The sequence below is a fragment of the Nanorana parkeri genome, unplaced genomic scaffold (genome assembly GCF_000935625.1).
Source record: "Nanorana parkeri isolate BGI_ZX_2015 unplaced genomic scaffold, ASM93562v1 scaffold1191, whole genome shotgun sequence".
Taxonomy (NCBI): domain Eukaryota; kingdom Metazoa; phylum Chordata; class Amphibia; order Anura; family Dicroglossidae; genus Nanorana; species Nanorana parkeri.
The window spans coordinates 143,246-161,766 of NW_017307459.1; the positions used below are offsets into that span (position 1 = coordinate 143,246).

General features: G+C 42.0%; 1 protein-coding gene across 1 annotated transcript in view; it reads right to left on the reverse strand.

The window, feature by feature from the left end:
• The window catches only part of PLCXD3 (phosphatidylinositol specific phospholipase C X domain containing 3), a 96,334-nt gene extending 86,572 nt beyond the window's left edge, over nucleotides 1-9,762 (reverse strand). Inside the window, exon 1 of the mRNA XM_018568459.1 lies at nucleotides 9,611-9,762. Within this exon, the coding sequence (XP_018423961.1) occupies nucleotides 9,611-9,713 (103 nt within the window). The 5' untranslated portion in view covers nucleotides 9,714-9,762. The remainder of the gene's footprint in view (nucleotides 1-9,610) is intronic.
• Between the last annotated feature and the right edge of the window lie 8,759 nt (nucleotides 9,763-18,521).

Sequence of the window (18,521 nt, forward strand, 5' to 3'; positions counted from 1 at the left end):
TTGTCCGGGTGCTTCTTTGTCCCCCCCCCCCCCCCATATATTGTTCCTAGAGTCGCCACTGGTAATGTGTATAGCTAGCTGCACATTTTCCACACTGCTGCTGGTCCAGCTGTGTATTAAAGCACAGCCAAAGCCCTAAATAGTGGAGGGAGGGGATTATCACTAGAATAGGTGGGGTTTATTCTAGACTTCTGCAGATGCCAAGGCCCCATGTACATCTCAGACCTAGGACCCACAAGGGCTCCAGACTTACAGAGGAATTACCTTGGAGGCCAATGCTGGTACCACAAGGTGGCAGGACTTCAGCTCTATTGTTTTGCTGGATCAGGTTTACATTAAGGCTAAATGGATCAACCACTTATAAGTAACAACTGCAGATTTCAGAGAATACAGCCCTTGGGGCAAAAATGCTAAAATCTCCCCCAACCCTTCTCCATACAGAAACAAATAGACAGTAGCGAGTGCCCAACCATCAGAAACTGCAGCCCTAGCCCTTGTGGTCAAATTATAATAGCCCAGCATTTACAGGACTCTCATGTGTAAGAACAGTGATAAAAAAGCAGAAAGTGGGCATTGCTAGCAGTCTGATAGCGGCTTATCACTCAAGTTTTAATAACTGTCTATAATGCAAAATCCTGCACATCATCATATAGGATGTCTCACCATATTATACCACATGCAACAGACCACTTGGTAATGTTAGTACACCGCTCAACTGGAGTGACTTTTTCCCTGACCCTCTTTGTATAAGCTGCTTCATCATACTGGAGGCTTGTTGAACAGTGGAGGGAATTTACACGACCCATGCTAAAAATATTACAAGGCTGTCTAACACCCCTTCTAGGTTATGGTTTTATGGTCTACTTTGTGCATATGCGGCCCATATATATTGTATGAACTATTTTTATACAGTGTAATAATGTACAATGTATTATACAGGGTAATCAAACAATGTCATAATGTTCCAACCTCTGCTATTTTATTACTTGGCAATGTATTTCATTATGCTTTAAAGACTATTAAAACACTTGGTCATTCCATTTGGTGTATCCTTTCTTAGATTCTGCTTGTTGGAAATAGTATCTTGAATTGTATGGTTTCATTGATATCTATGCCAGATTCTGATTTCTACAGGCGGAGATCCAGATACAGATAAGCTGTGCTCCTTGGGAACAAATGTGTCTGGTTTGTTCAAAGCCCGGATGACATAAGACAGCATTGTACGTTTGGAGTCACAAGATGGTCAGGCAGATAATCACTTAATGAATGTCTGCAAAGCAACCACTTACAGAGTCCACTGTTAAACAAGCTACAATATACCAATATACATAAACTCCTGTACTCTATATTTAAAAACCTCCAACTCTCATCTTCTCCAAAAGCATCTGTTAGAATTTAATAGCTAATCATATATGTCTAAAAATGGTCACTGCTTGCCTTTTTAGGCCTCTAGATGTCCCCAAGAGAGAGATTTGTTTGCATAGGTTCCTACATACTTCATCCATCAATATTAATTGTTTATTGTCTATCTTCTAATGCAGTCAGTTTGAGGCTCCTCCTACTGCATGGGGTTGGGGGGACTTTTTTCAGCCATACCCCCCTCCCACCACTATTATCCCATATAGTTTTCCCCACTTGCTAATAATATCAATATTCTTCCCCTGCTGAATGCGTATAGAAACGAATAAAAAGGGCATGCTAATACAACTTCATAGCTTAGCTAATGAGATGATGTGCTTAAATAAAGTTATATGTCTTAAGTATTTTGCATATAAAAACTAATGATGCAGTGTAATTATCTGCGCTTTTACCAAAATATCCTTGTAACATAATAAAGTAGTAAAATAAAAGAAAAAGACATACCGTGCAATGAAAATCTTTCTAGATATTTGCCTTTTAAAGGATAAATGTAGGATTACCTATTCATAATAAATGCAAGGATAGACACATAAAGATATCAACTCAGGGGTCGGCTCTGGTAGTACACCCCAATAACAGCGTAAATGAAACCCAACAGAAAAAGGGGGCTTTTAAGGTACAACCAAATAGCCAAAACATACTGTATATCCAATAAAAAAAAAATATATATATTTACATATGTTTAAAATGCATACACAGAGATCATACAAAATTAAAACCCTGCTGGGTGAATAAAGTCCACACAATAGTATATTGTATTCACATCACGTAACAGTCACTTATTGTTGAATACCATCATGAGGAATGACACAGCTCTTCAAACATGGTTTAGGACCTGATGCTCCTTCCCTCAATACGTTTCGCAGCAAAGTAGCTTCCTCAGGTGGTCATGGAGATATACATACTGTTGTACTGGAGACTTGCTATTCAGCTCAGCTCATGCACCCTACGGCCGCATAGGCTACAAATGATTCCCATCTCTCTCAAGAACTTGCAGGTTGATGGCAATCAATTGTAGCCTATGGGGATTAGACGAGATGGACTCAAGCATTCACATTTCTATGGAACCTTGATCGCTAAGTTTTCTTGGCAGCATGCTGCAACTTTTTTTATAGGAAGATGAGTATTTTATTCTGTAAGATGATACAGAGGACTGGAAGTAGAATATTCATTTTTTTATAGATATTCCTACACTTACACTCCCTTAAAGCAGAAGTAAACCTTAAAAACAAAAACTTGCCAGCAAGTATGTCGAAAGAAGGGTTTTATAAGTGTATTCTATCCTAAAAATGTTTTACTCACCTGCTAGTAGGGATGCACAGATACTGATACTAGTATTGGTGCCGATACCAAGTATTTGGGTGAGAGGCGGCTTCACTTGTTGCTAGCAGCCAGGCTTCCTGACCAATCAGGGAATCGGGTGGCACGTCATGATTCACCGTCCAGCTTCCTGATTGGTCAGGAAGCCAGGCTGCCTATCAACAAGTGAAGCCAGCTTGCTAGCCAATCAGGAAGCCAGGAGGCGGGTCATGACATGCCGCCCGGCTTCCTGATTGTTAAGGAAGCCAGGCTGCCTTGGAAAATGAAGCCAGTGTTCTTTCGATTGAAAACCGCCTTCCCAGGCAATCAGGAAGCTGGGCAGCGGGCAAACGGAAGCCCGGGATGGTAGTATCGGTATTTGGGATCGGCGAGTACTAAAAAAAAAGGCATCGGTGCATCCCTACCTGCTAGCGAATTGTTTTACTCTGTACACCAACTGCGGCACATGTACAGTACAAAGTACAGTCCTGGCATCTGTAAGAAGGAGTCGAGTGCTGAGATCATGTAACACCGGTGGAGATGGAGTGGATGCGGGGAACTCAGACCTCATATCACTGGAGGATAGACATGTGCGATTCGTTTCGTTCCGAATCGAAATTCGGACGAATTTTCGGAAATTCAGACATTCGGATGTATCCGAATTCCGAATTACAGACATAACGAATGCAAACGAATCCGAATTTCCATTTCCGAAATTCGGTAGGGTTAGTACGAACGTTCGTTTCGTTTTCTGTTCTTATTCGTTTCTTATTCGTTTCGTTCGTTGGAGCAAAGTGACATTAGAGAAGGAGAAAAATATTTTTTCCCCCTCAAATGTCACTTTTGCTGCAAACGAACGAAAGGAAAAGAAACGGATAAGAACGGAAAACGAAACGAACGTTCGTGCTAACGCTACCGAATTTCGTCCGAATCCGAATTCCGAATCCGAATTGACTTTCACACCCGAATCCTGAAAAACGAAATAACACATATCCGAATTTAAAACAAAACGAAACTAAACAAATTTTTTGGCAGTGCACATGTCTACTGGAGGATGCTGTTCATGCATGCACATAATGGCAAATGCTGGCCATCCCCACTACAGTTTACTTCTGCTTTAAGCTGTTTGCCTTCTCAAGAATATCAAAAAGTTAAACAGGGAGTCGGATGGCACGTCATGATTCGCCATCCAGATTTCTGATTGGTCAGGAAGCCAGGCTGCCTACCAACAAGTGAAGCCAGCTTGCTAGCCAATCAGGAAGCCAGGAGGCAGGTCATGACATGCTGCCTGGCTTCCTGATTGTTTAGGAAGCCAGGCTGCCTTTGAAAGTGAAGCCAGTGTTCTTTCGATAGAAAACCGGCTTCCCAGGCAATCAGGAAGCTGGGCAGCGGGCAAACAGAAGCCCGGGATGGCAGTATCGGTATTTGGGATCGGCGAGTACCCAAAAAAAACGGCATCTGTGCATCCCTGCCTGCTAGCGAATTGTTTTACTCTGTACACCAACTGCGGCACATGCACAGTACAAAGTACAGTCCTGGTATCTGTAAGAAGGAGTCAAGTGCTGAGATCATGTAACACCGGCAGAGATGGAGTGGATGCAGGGAACTCAGACCTCATATCACTGGAGGATGCTCGGCATGCATGCACATTATGGCAAATGCTGGCCATCCCCACTACAGTTTACTTCAGCTTTAAGCTGTTTGCTTTCTCAAGAATATCAAAAAGCTAAACAGACTTGGCACTCATATTGAACAAAGGAGATTTTTTTCACTTTTTTCACCTTTGACTGCTCCCTTCACATGTGTTACCCAACAGTCATATGAACACTAAAGCATATGTCAAGAAAAAATATAACAACAAACCATATTTCATACATCTCTGGAATACATGCACATTTCCCCATTTTACCCCTTTAAACATGATGCTAGTACAGAAAAAAAAAAACTGTTGATGTGTCAAAAATATATTGTGCTCCTACTTTCCCTTTTGACATGACAACACAGCTGTGACTTCCTTAGCACATGGTGTCAGCCCTGCCTACTTCATTTCTGATGGATTAAAAAGAAACACAGACCTCTCCTTCTCTCCTCACCTCCTCATCTCCATAACCCCTCCTTGTGCACATGCAGAGAGCACAGGACGCTATCAGCTCACAGGATGTCTTGTATCATTAACAGGTATTGTTTGCACTTATTAAACAGATATAACAAAACACTTTTAATGGTACCAAAAGGCCAAAAGGGGGCAAACAAGAGAAGTTCATTGTAATAGTTTACATACACTTTAAATCAAGTACTAGTCAACAGCAATATGATGGCCCCGCTATGAATTTTAATAGCATGAAGGGTTAAGATATGGGTTATAAAGATATATTGATATATTATAGAAATGAGAGTTTAATGTAATTTATTATCATACAGTAGTGTCCATAGGTCCGTTTTATGCATTCTCCAATACAGTTTCATCTTGAGTAGCGGACTATAAACTGCATCTAGTTGTATGAATTTACATTAATAATTGTAGATATCTTTTTTTGGGCCAAAATATAACTCCTTATAAAAGCCATATAAGGAATTCTAAAAAGCCCTATCCTAATAGTAGGACTATCTAAACCAATCTGCGGTCTCCAACAAACATGCAACAGACAAGATATCAGTTATTCACTAATCTACCGTGAATATTAAATTCATGCTGTACCATTGTCATACCAAGATGTCAAACAAGCCCTTTCCAATCATCTAACAATGAGTATGAGCTGTCCAGCAGTCATATAAAGATGGCAAACATGCTCTTGCCAATCGTCATTTAAGGATGTCAAACGTGCCCTGTCCAGCTGTCACACAGAGATGTCAAACACGAGTCATCCATTAGTCATGCTAGGATGGATAATGTGTGCTGTCCAACTGTCATATAGTGATGGAAATTGTGTGATGCCCAACCGTCTTACAAAGATGTAAGATATGACCTGTCCAATGATTGTCTTATGTGTTAATTGTGTACAAAATTGTGTGTGTGTCTTGTCTTAGCCACACAAGGGGGACTTGTGATTATTCATATGTAAGCAGTCCCATATCTATAAGGGGCATTGCATTATTGTGTTTTGCTGTCATTCATTTTCACAATAATATAATTCAAATATTGACCAAAATGATGTGGGGGGTAAAGTGTTGTGTGGTTAGTCCTGCCGGCACTGATACTTCAGTTTTTGGTGGACAATAATTAAAAGATTTACTGGCCTCTAAAGATGGTCACATGTGTTACAATCAGTTTGTAGAAATCTCTGTACAATTTGCTTTAGGTTTAATTAAAACAATACAATGTAATGCAAGGGGTTACCTTCACAATCAATTACCATCTACTCAGGTAGGTGCTCACACTACACAGTTGTTAGTAAATCTGAATGAATTTGCACAACAGAATTGTAATGTGTGAAGCCTGCTTTGGAAATCTTGTAGCCCAACTCTGAGCTCAATCTCCGGCTTCCCAATCCTTTCCCCCCAAAGACCCCTACTTTTTTTTTTATACAGGCAAATAACGTGCTTGGTCTTCTTCCTCTTCACCTATCCTTTGGCCAAGGGCAGTTCTCAGCTGATGCAGAGAATGGGGCTGAGGTTATGACGTCAGTGGCAGTTCAATATTCTATGAAAGAAGGGAGCAGTGGTGATGACCCCCCTAGTGGGGCAGAGACATGGCGCACATTAATTTATTGTATATTCGCAGTCTTCTGGAATAAATAATGCTAGATGTCATTTAACCTTGAAGACTGAGGACATCTTTTGGGGAATAAGAAGCACTGTGGAATAAGAAGCACTATGTGCTGCTAGGAAGGAGTGGAATAAATTGAACCTGGGGTTTTGCTCTGCATGGCTAAAGCAAAGGTTCACTTTAAGACTCTCATAGTAGGGTAGCCTGCAAGAATAGAAATATGGGAGATACCTTCCCATGTTTTTACATGTGGGATATGACCATGTTGCTTTGACTAATGAGCTAATGAGTCACTGGCTACATACTTGTTGAGGGTAAATGGGGTTAATTTACTAAAGGCAAATAGGCTGTTAACTTTGAAGGGTGGTTTGCACTTTGCAGGAGAATATTCCTTTAGCTTAGTGAATGTGGTGAGATTTCACTTTGCAAAGAATACCCAATCATGTGCAAGGAAAAAAAAACAAAACTGTATTTTATGCTTGCACATGATTGGATGATGGAAGTCAGCAGAGCTTCACCTCGTTCACTAAGCTTAGAGGAAACGTTCCCTGCAAAGTACAATTCCCTTGCAAAGCGAACTGCCTATCTGCCTTTAGTAAATCAACCACAATAGGTCAGTGCTCACCTTTCCAACCCTCCAGCTGGTGGGTCAGCATTCTCATGTCTTATGCAAGTCAATGGAACTGCATAAGACATGATGATGTCAGCGGTCCTTAGACTGCCAGAACAAAGAGGAGAAGAGGCTGCAGAGACCAGTGTAGCAGCCTGGAGGAAGCTGGCAGTACAGGGGGTCAGGTAAGTAAAATAACTTTAATAGTGTCCTCTAGGCAAAATGAGCACTTAACCCTTGAATGGTAAGGGATACGTTTTTTGTTTGCCTAGAGTTCTTCTTTAAGGAACCAGTGGTGGAGCTCCTTGTTCATCTCCCCACAAGCCGTTAGACCTCCTGGTATCAGACCAGTCACTGGTGGGCGGAGCTGGGAACTCGGTGGCAGAAATTTCTCCCCACCTAAAACCACTAGATAAGTCAACGTGCCCAAACTATCAATTATATCAGTAATGTGCATATTTATCCCCCATGTACCAGAAACCCAAACTACCAGACAGCAGCTTCTAACTGGTTATCCTGCTAAAGCTGGCCATACACCTTACAATTATCTGCAGATTTTCTGTGGTCAGATGGAAAAAGTGCAACAGATTGGCCCAGGTGGAGATTACTCCATCCACACAGTTAAGTGTAGATGGAGGAATATGTTGCACCTTTTCCATCTGACCACAGAAAATCTGCAGATAATTGTAAGGTGTATGGCCAGCTTAAGAAGAATACTAGCTAATCCCAAAGTCTTCACTGCTAGCCTTCACTTCCCAACAAATTAGTCAGCAATTTGCTGCCTACTGTGCAAGTCATTGGAAGGGTTACAGAGAGTGCTCCGGGCAATGGATTCACATTTAATTAATTCTGCAGCCATACATCGTCCTCATGGAAAGACATTCACTAGTGCGCTCTGAAACCCAAGGCTTCTGTGTACAGTTTATTTTTATTTCATGCATGATGTGTGTGTGGTTTTTTTTAACCAATATTATTGGAGATCAATACCCCCACGCTGGGGCTGGATTCATGTCTATTTAATGATCTGATGATCATTATTTGCAAAGCACCCTTTTCCTGAATAGCATGGTGCCGTATGAAACTTCAATTTACCAGGAGACGGGAGAAGAATATTAATGACTTTGGGACAGTCTGAATGGGAAGCATAATCCTTACCAGTGCCAAAGGATACCTGTGCTATAGAATGTGATATAAAATGGAAATTATTTATTTCCTTTTCGAGGTGTATAAAGCTAACATCGTAGCATTGTGCTGAATCAACTTTTACACTGCTGTAATCGCATTTTTTTTTTACATTTAGTCCGCAAGGACACTTTGACAGGAAGGTCAAAATGAATATCACCCCACATCTTCACTTTCTATGATCTAAAGGACAATGTCGCTGGCCATCTACCAAACACGATGAGCGATTTCTACACATCTGTCAAAACTAATATGCTAATAGATCTGTAAAGTTTAAATAAAATGCATAAAGAGATATTGATAAATAGCTATTCAATGGTGTGTTATTCATATTAACATATTGTTGGGAGAGATTTAGGAAAAGGCTGTTCCCCATAGCAACCGATAAGACAGACGGACCTTAGAGCTTTCATTCTTTGATCAAGGGCTAAAATAAATGATAGACAAAGCATGCTGACTAGAGCCAGTACCTGCAGATCTCTCTCTCCTTGGTTTTAGAAACTGCTGAGCCTCTTGCAAATCCCCTTTAAATCCCAAAACTGCATCCCTACCAAACACATTGATCTAGGCCCTAAAAATCAGGAGGATTTTAACAAAAAGCTGCCAACTTAAGCAAATGATAGGCTTAATAAAAAATGAATTTGGATTAGCTACCATTAACAACAGCCGTGGCACAACCTTGTCTACCTTATTCATTACGGCAAAGAGCAAACAAACCCACACTAACAAGCAGCAATTCTGTAACTGATCCCATTTTGGTACCCTGGATCTGGTCTGCGTTGCTATAGGTTACCGCATCCGGCACTTGCTCTTTATTAATAGGTCACCCATGGACCATCTAGTGCTCGCCCTGATGCATTAGTGCTACAGAACCCCTTGAGGTGAGGACACATTAGTTAAATTTTACTGGAAGGCTGTGGGAACGGATGCAAAGCCACATGCCGCTGGTAATGCATCCAAGTATCTTAGCATAGATCATAGCGAATACTATAGCCACGTGTCTTATTTTTGGATTAGATGGTGCTGGTATACTTTTGTATTAGAGAGCGCTAACATATGATAGTGCACGTGAATATAAGAAATTACAAATACGTGCCCAGCCCGTCCCAAAGTGCATTGCGCGCATTCATTGCCCATCTGTACACAGGGGCTCATTAGGTATACGGTAAGCCTATTTATAAAGCAGTGTATTGTAGCTGTACTGTCTCCCTTCATATTGTACAGTGCCATGCAAACTGTTGGTGCTATATAAATCCTATATAATGATGTGACATCCTCCGGTCAAGAAAGTGATTGATTCATCGCCTGTAAATGTTTGGTAAATGTCACATTCACTGCTTTTACAAACCTACCCCATAACGTCTCGACAGCAAAAGTTAGGAAACAGAACTTACCTGGGATAGCTAAACTGGAGAGAGGGACTTTGTGGATCCTTTGTGGCAGATTTGCCATCCAGTCTGCAAACTGCATATCGCTCTTCCCTTGAGATGCAGCCATTGTGCTTGCCTGCTGCCTCCTCTGCCTGCCTGGCTCTCTTCTGCTTGCAGTGCGGGCTCCAGTGCTGGTGGAGAGAGTACATGAATGTACACCACACCCACAGGATGGCGCAGACACATGCTAATTCCCCATCATTAGTCAGGAGCTTTTATTCCCTCAATGGAGCCGGCTGCTCTGTAGCTTGGAAGGAGACGCTCTGCCTTTGCAAGCTCCTCTAGTATACAGCATGCCAGGAATACAGCGCTGATCATTGCTAGAGAACCCACATTGAAAGGGCTTGTGAATGTCACATCAGCTTTGCTCCCTTCTGCCTGTGTATTCTCATACCTATCACATGTAACAGGATATAAGGGTTAGAAATCATTAAACTGATATTTTCATGGTGAATGCAATGCCTATGGACAATTTCGGTGCCATAGTTCTTCACCGCTTCACAGGCGTGCGCAATTTTGAAGCTTGACCTGTTCAGCATTCTTTGAATTGACACAACCTCTTCTTTTATATCTTTGCCAAAAATTGGGTATTATATCATGTTTGTGTGCACTAAAATTAATTTGAATGCATTTTTGTACTGAAAATTTGGGTTCGATAAATAGTTGCGCTTAAAGCGTGTGGCATACAAAATACACAACTGCCGTCAATTTGGTTTCCAGGATGTCTGCTTTCAGAAAATATATAATTTTGGAGGGGCTTTTAAGTGCTTTTTCGGGGTAAAATGTGCATTTTAACACGTGAAAAAACATGGGTAAAAAAAATGCTCCGGCAGCGAAAGGGTTAAATACAGGACCCATCTGATATAGGTTTACAGTCAGAACTAATATTTCAGGTTTTGGCACCGTAACACTATGCAAAATAAAAGTAAATCAGTAATACTTACCTGTCCGATGGGTGGCGACTCCAAACTTTGCTACGGATCTCACTGGTAACCAACACTCACTGTTTCCGCTGAGAATTTTTGGACCGGCTTAATGCACAAAAGTCAATTAAAAAACAACTTTATTGAATGGGGAAGCAGAGGATGGATCTGGAGGAGTCCACACACTGGTCAAAATTTCATTTGAGTCAGCAGAACTTGGCCGAAATTCAACCAGTGTATGGCCAGCTTGAGATTCCTGTATCTTTTTCTTTGCTATGGGAACATATCCTTTAGGACTGGTTCACACCAGCCACAATGCGCTGCACTGGGCAGTAGACATGTGCGATTCGGTTCGTTCCGAAATTCGTTTTGGACGAATTTTCGGAAATTCGGAGATTCGGATGCATCCGAATTCCGAATTAAAGCTAAGACGAATGCAAAGGAATCCGAAATTCCCGATTTCGTTGCAGCAAAACGACATTAGGAAAAAAAAAAATTATAACATTTACCTTCTACAACATTTAAATGGCTAAAGTATAGAGGCTATAGTGTAGAGGTTAGAGCACAGGATTGCCATTGTCAAGGTCGCTGGTCCAGCCATGGGAGACTAATAGATAAAGATTATTTTTTTTCTTTGCTTTTGAATTGGCATTCTCCTATTGACATAAATGACTAAATGTCATTTTTTTTCCTAATGTCATTTTGCTGCAACGAAATTCGTTATTGGACGAATTCTGTTGCAGCAAAATGAATTTTTTTTTTTTACAGACTGCAGAAAATGAAAAAAAAAAAGCGTGAGGTTTCCCCCCAATTCATACCAGACCCTTTAGGTCTGGTAGGAATGTTAGGAGGGCCCCCCCCTCCTTATAACAAAAAAAAAGTGCGTGGGGTTCCCCCCAAAATCCATACCAGACCCTTAAGGTCTGGTAGGAATTTTAAAGGGGAACCCCAGCCCCAAAAATGGGGGGAAAAAAACGTGGGGTCCCCCCTAACAGTCCTACCAGACCCTTGATCCGAGCACAGGCCCGGCAGGGCAGGAAAGGGGGGGGACGATCGAGCCCCCCCCCTCCCTGCGCCTTACCAGGCCACGTGCCCTCGGCATTGGGAGGGTGTCCCCATGCCGATGGGGACAAGGGCCTCTTCCCCACAACCCTGACCCGGTGGTTGTGGGGGTCTGCGGGCAAGGGGGCTTATTTGCATCGGGGTACCCCTTTAAATAAGGGGGCACCCAGATGCCGCCCCCCCCATGTGAATGAGTAAGGGGTACTTGTACCCCTACCCATTCACTAAAGGGTTAAATCAAATAGTTAGTAAAAAGTCCAGACTTTTGACAAAATCCTTTAATTGAAAAAAAAACAAACAGTCAATTTTTGACTATTCCTTTAATAAAAAAATAAAAAATAAATGGCTCCATCGATGTAATCCAGTGTCAGGATCAGGATGCAGCACCCCCGCCGACCCGCCGAAATAAAAAAATGACTGAATTACATTCAGTTTGAAAGTCAACAGATGGGCGGAGCGAGGCACGACGTCACGGCTCGCTCCGCCCATTTGACATTCTCAGCTGTCAAATGCTACATATTGCATTCATATATATCAAATGCTTCCATGGTTAAAGTACAGAGGCTATAGTGTAGTGGTTAAAGCACAGGATTGCCATTGTGAAGTTCGCTGGTTCAAGTCCAGCCATGGGAGAGTAAAGTTTTAGTTTTTTTTTCATAAACGAATTTCAGCAGGACTACAGCTAACGAATTTCATCCGAAACTAATTTAATTTCGGACCCGAAAAACGAAACTAAACTAAGCGTATTTTTTTTTTTTCAAAACGAAACTAAACTAAACGAATTTTTTGCTGGTGCACATGTCTACTGGGCAGTGTTGCCCAATGCAGTCCCAATGCAAAGACAAGGCAAAATACATTGCTTTGTATTGGACAGGGTTGGGCAACTCCAGCCCTCCAGCTGTTGTGGAACTACAAGTCTCATGAAGCATTGCAAGACTCTGACAGCCACAGATATTAATCTCAAAGGCAGAGGAATTATGGGATTTGTAGTTAAAGCACAGCTGGAAGGCCGGAGTTGCCCACCACTGGAATAGGACCTATTTACACCAATTTACTGCATTGATATGCATTGCAATAAAATTATGTGCTTTACAATGTGCTGCAACATGTGGCAAAGTGCTGCAGTACATAGAATTTACATATAGGTTAAAAATAAAAACCCTGAGCACTGCAATGCGTTATATCAATGCATTGCAGCACACCTGCACATGTTAGCCCGAACATGTTATGTGCTATGCATTGCCATGCCGTGTGGTGTCCACTAACCCATATAAATTAGTCCCAACATTTTACTAATATGAGTTTTAATGCTATATGGGCTCATACGTGATCATGTGTATCCCTATAGACGTCAATTGTTCTGCATCCAGGGATTTAAGTCCATTCAGATATGTGGCTGTAAGCCTGCATACAGTCATTAAATTCTATGGGAGGCTGAATGCAGCACCTGCGTCTCCCTGGCTTGGGGAAAATATGCAGGTATTTACATTGTGCAGGCTCTTATTCACACTGTGTGTTTACCTGCGTTTTAGGTGTATTAAGATTAGCTGCGTTTAAAGAAAAAAATTGAATGTGGTTTGTCCATAGGCAGATTAGATACTCTAAATCAGGGGTGCCCACAATTTTTTGTGATAAGATCTACTTTTCAAATGACGAGCTACAGGAGATCTACCAATGAAAAAAAAACCTCCCACGCTCTCTCCTGGCTGTCTCTCCTCTCTCTCCTGGCTATCTCTCCTCTCTCTCCTGGCTATCTCTCCTCTCTCTCCTGGCTATCTCTCCTCTCTCTCCTGGCTATCTCTCCTCTCTCTCCTGGCTGTCTCTCCTCTCTCTCCTGGCTGCCTCCCCTCTCTCTCTCTCTCCTGGCTGTCTCTCCTTCCTCTCTCTCCTTTCCTTCTCTCCTGGCTGTCTCTCCTTACTCTCTCTCCTGTCCATCTCTCCTCTTTCTCTCTCTCCTGGCTGTCTCTCCTTATGCTCTCTCCTCTCTCTCTTTCCTATCCGTCTCTCCTCTCTCTCCTGGCTATCTCTCCTCTCTCTCCTGGCTGTTTCCCCTCTCTCTCCTGGCTGTCTCTCCTTTCTCTCCTGGCTATCTCTCCTCTCTCTCCTGGCTATCTCTCCTCTCTCTCCTGGCTGTCTTTCTGCGTTTTCTCTCCTGGCTGTCTCTGTTCACTCTCTTGGCTGTCTCTCCTCTCTCTCTTTCCTGGCTGTCTCTTGTTGCTCTCTCTCCTGTCTGTCTCTCCCCACTATCTCTCCTGGCTCACCCTGCTGTGTAAACTAATATTCTTTGATGTAATACATAGCACTTCAACCCCCAGAATCCACCAGAAAGGTGTCAGGGAGCTTGGCACAGCAGGCTCAGGCTAATAGGTAATCATGTGTGCACAGCTAAATAAATATACCAAAAAGGGGCCGCCATTCACACCCTTTGTGATCTACCAGCATCAGCTTTGAGCGCTACTGGTAGATCATGATCTACCTAATGGGCACCCCTGCTCTAAATGCATCTAAATGCATGTAAACCCAAGCACCTCAAAACGCAGAAGAAGTTGATCTGGGGAGCATGACGTTTGTTGATACATCACAGATATCTTCTCCTGCGTTTAAATAAACCAAATGTCGTAAGCTCATGCGAATGTAGCCTAAGATTTGGGGTAATATTCCTTTGACCTTTTCTGTGTGTCCTTGCAGACTGAATGTATAGAATGTAATTACAGCAGTGTAAAACATACAGTTCAGTGTTGTGATGTTAGTTTTCTGCACCCTACACATGGAAATAAATCATGCTATAGCTCTCATATGCTTTGCCACTGGTAGTGATTATGCTTCCCATTCAGACTGTCCCTAAATCATTAATATTCTTCTGCCGTCTCCTGGAAAATTGACGTTTCATACGACACTGTGCTATTCAGGAAAGGGGTGCTTTGCAAATAATGATAATAAAAGAAGAAGCCGGTGGCTTGGTCAGTCATCAGATCAGTAAATAGACATCAATCCAGCCGCGCGGGGCATTGATTTTAAATAGTATTGGTTAAAAAATAACACATTGTGTATAACATAAAAATAGACTGTACACGGAAGCCTTGGGTTTTAGAGCACACTAGAGAAAGTCTTTCCGTGAGGACGATGTATGGCTGCAGAATTAATTAAATGTAAATCCATTGCCCGGAGCAGAATTGCATTCTCTGTAACCCTTCCATTGACTTGCACAGTAGACAACGAATTGCTGACTAATTTGTTGGGAAGTGAAGGTCAGCAGAGAAGACTTTGGGATTAGCTAGTATTCTTTTTAGCAGGTCTTTTGGCTAAGCTCAAGTGTAGCATGTGTTCATATTAGTGTTCAGAAGGGGAAATGTGCTGCTGTTGTGGCCTTATGGTAAGAATGGCTGGCTGCAGAGTGCCTTGCCTGAGTGGATGTAGGTCCCAAAAGATCCTGGCCAGGGTTAAGGAAACTGAATTGAGTGTCCACTCACATAAGAGTGGGGGTCAGCAGTATTTCTTTCCAGGATTTGGAGGGTCCCACTGCCTCCTGATTTAAACGTTACTACCTGGTCTGGTCATGGTCTATGAAGGCAGGGACCCCGCGGTGTCGAGCACTCCCAGGGGGAAGGGGGGAGTACTTGATAGCATGGGCTCCTCGCCTTTCCAGCCCATGCCGAGACCGGGTAGTAGGTTTGGGACTCCGTTGTGTTAAAGGCACTTGGCACCACTTGCTTTTTTTGCACGATGCAATTACCAGGGGTAATTCTTATATTGGGCTGCAAGGCTTAGCCATTGTCTAGCACATTGGCACTTATTTATTTTTCTCACTTGTCAATGCACTTTCACTTTTTTATGTGTGTATTTTTTAATGCACTAGAATGGAGGATGTGGGTCTTTGGGCCTGCCCTAAGGTCCAGGGGGACGATGTGTGGCTATCAGGTTCCTTCTTCTGCTGAACTGGGGTCTCTTTTTAGGGTAGCCCCCAACCCGTTACTCGGAGCTCAGCTTTGACCTAGAGGAATGGGTCTGCCTGGTTTTGGCTAGGTGGAAACCAGTGCTCTGCCACTGTCAGGAGCTTTGTGCCACTGGAGGGTGGATCTACAAGGAAAAGGGCCCTATCGCTTTGGGAGATGGACCATTTGACACAACCTAGTGCACTTTTTTTGTGTTTGGGCGAATAACCTCTTTTTGTTTATTGCACTCATGATGCAGGAATGATATGCATGCATTTAGAGCACACTATTGCACATCGCAAATCACAGAACGCTAGGCGGTCCCAGCATGCATTGCGGGATCCCCCATGTGCACTGTATATAGGGTTTCCAACAAAAACATACAAACTATCTTTAAATAATATTTTTTGTATCAAATTCACTAGTATTATTTTTTTTTCATTTTTGGGGATTTTTTTGCATGTGAACTACTTTCGTAACTGACTTACAGTGAATATGGATACAGCTCTCCCAACTATCTATAATTTGGAAACAAATCCCTCTGTCTCTCTTTATTATTTAAATTGGAACAATGCTGATTCTGATTGATGGTGGGACCGAGCTTGGGAAGTAAGCATGCAACCAAATGTGGTCATCCACAAGGAAACGCACCATGTGGGATTACATGCAAACAGCACCTCCCGCCCGCAGCTGATCACATGTCTCATTGAGGAATTGGAGATCTGGCCCCTTTCACACATATAAATCGGACCAAATGGTCATTGAGTTTTTTCTATACAGGAGGGGAGTTTACTTGTTGTTAACTGTGTATGCTGTTTAAATATTGATTGTTTTACTTTGTAATATGAGATTCTGTGAGTTTTGAGTCAGTCAGTAAATATGTGCTCAATTCGCCATTTTCTCACTTCCGTTTCAACTTTTGAATGCTATGGTTAATGTTATTTTCTTTTTTATACGTATTTGTTTTAAAATCAAGCTATGTTATATGTAACCTTGAAAGGTGTATTGTATACACCCAATAAAAACTTATTGAAAAAATGTGCCACGTCAGTAAATTTTCCAAGTTTCGACAGTAAAAGAAGTCACCAGTGGCTGGCAACCTGGCATGGTGGGTAGAACCACAGTGCCTAGCTGTGGGTCACAGAAGGTTAAGATATTGCTTGTGGGATTTGGTGTCCATGCACAGCTGAAATATGTGTTTTATGTGGGATGTTTATTATAACTTCCAGATAAACTTCGCTTAACAGGTTCCTGTTTCAGAGAGCCACTAAGCAACAAATACCCAATTGTGTCATGTTTATTAAAGGAGAACTATGGGCTCAGTGTTTTTCCCCATAGTTCAATCAATGCTTGCTTTGCTGTTTTTAAACTATATTTTAGTCAATATTGCATTAAAAACCCAGAAAATGTAAATGGAACTTTTAATTAATTTTAATCTGTAGATAAAAGAGATTGGATTTAACAGTTGCTCAGCACTGAAATGCAGTGACTTCGGATTTTCAGTGGCAGATCTTGTGAACTTGGAACTGTCCCTAGAAATAGGGCACACGTGGCAGCGATGGCAAGGAGAAAACAAAACTATAATCATAATATTGAAATATGTACAAACCACAGCGGCTTGTGTCGCTATTCTCCAAAATAGAACAGACAAACTCAATGTTGGCTTATGTGTGGTTCACAGAGATCCCAGCTCAACGCCGTCTCTGATTTTAAGCGCCTGGCATAGTATCAATGGACTGGAATGCTTTGCTACTACTTCCTATAAAGTTTCCAAAGTACTTTTACAGGAACCTAGGAAAAATAGTTGATGAGTGGGAAAGGGATACATAAATCATATCTTAAAGTGTACCTGTATTGACCCAGAGCAGGTTAAAGCCAAACTTTAGCTTGTTTTTATTTTAATGTTTCCCTGTGATTCAGCACAGGTCCTCTTCTAGGTTGGCTAGTATTAAAGTATCCAGTGCACCGAAATGGAATTTTTAAAAACGAAACGAAACCGAAATAAAAAAAAATGTCAGGCCGAAAGTGTTCCTGGTCATTGATAACATGAGTACATGGCATGTTTACTATAACTACAATTATGAATGAATGGGGGTGATGTAGATCACTCCCATTCATTCATAATTGAGGATATAGTTAACATGCCATATCCTCAATTATGTACACACACTCAGCGATCACTGATCGCTTAATGTGTGTATCTTGCTTTTCTCTCTGACACGCTGTCACAGGAGGCTGATCGAGCGGTGTAGAGAGGAAAGCCCAGCCTCCTGTGACCCGATGCATCGGCCGAAACATGGCTCTTTCGGCATTATGCCAAAAGTGCCATTTTCGGCCGATATGTTTCGGCGGCCGATATATCGGTGCATCCCTAGCTAGTATCATTCAACCCAGTTTCTGTGCGCCCAGGCTGTCAGGGAGCGCCCCCCTTGGGCGCATCGTTACACTGGCCTAGGCTCACAAAAGAACCCTGCAGTGAGTGGCATCATATTATTACATGACACCACTCTCTACAGCATTCAGGACATGCCCATCACTAGAGGAAGGTGAAGGTAAGAGGACCTATGATGTCACATGAGTGAACCAAAAACACACACATATACTGTATCTATCTATCTATCTATCTATCTATCTATCTATCTATCTTATATATATATTAGTGCAATACTGTATACTATATAATAAATGTGGGAGGCAAGACTAGACATCATCTTTAGGGCCTGTGTAGGCTTTTGTTCACTTCACTTCCTATTGGAATGCAAACCCAATTTGAAGCAAATCGAAAGCAGATCAAAAGCAGGTCAGCTACAGATCAAATGCCCCTATCAATGAATTCTGAATCATCTCAGAAAAGTCTCAAACTGATATCTATTTGCTGCCATGCCAAAACCCATTGACACAGGCCCTTAAAATAGCATTATCCTTAAATAATAATAATCCTTAAATAATAGCCAAAAG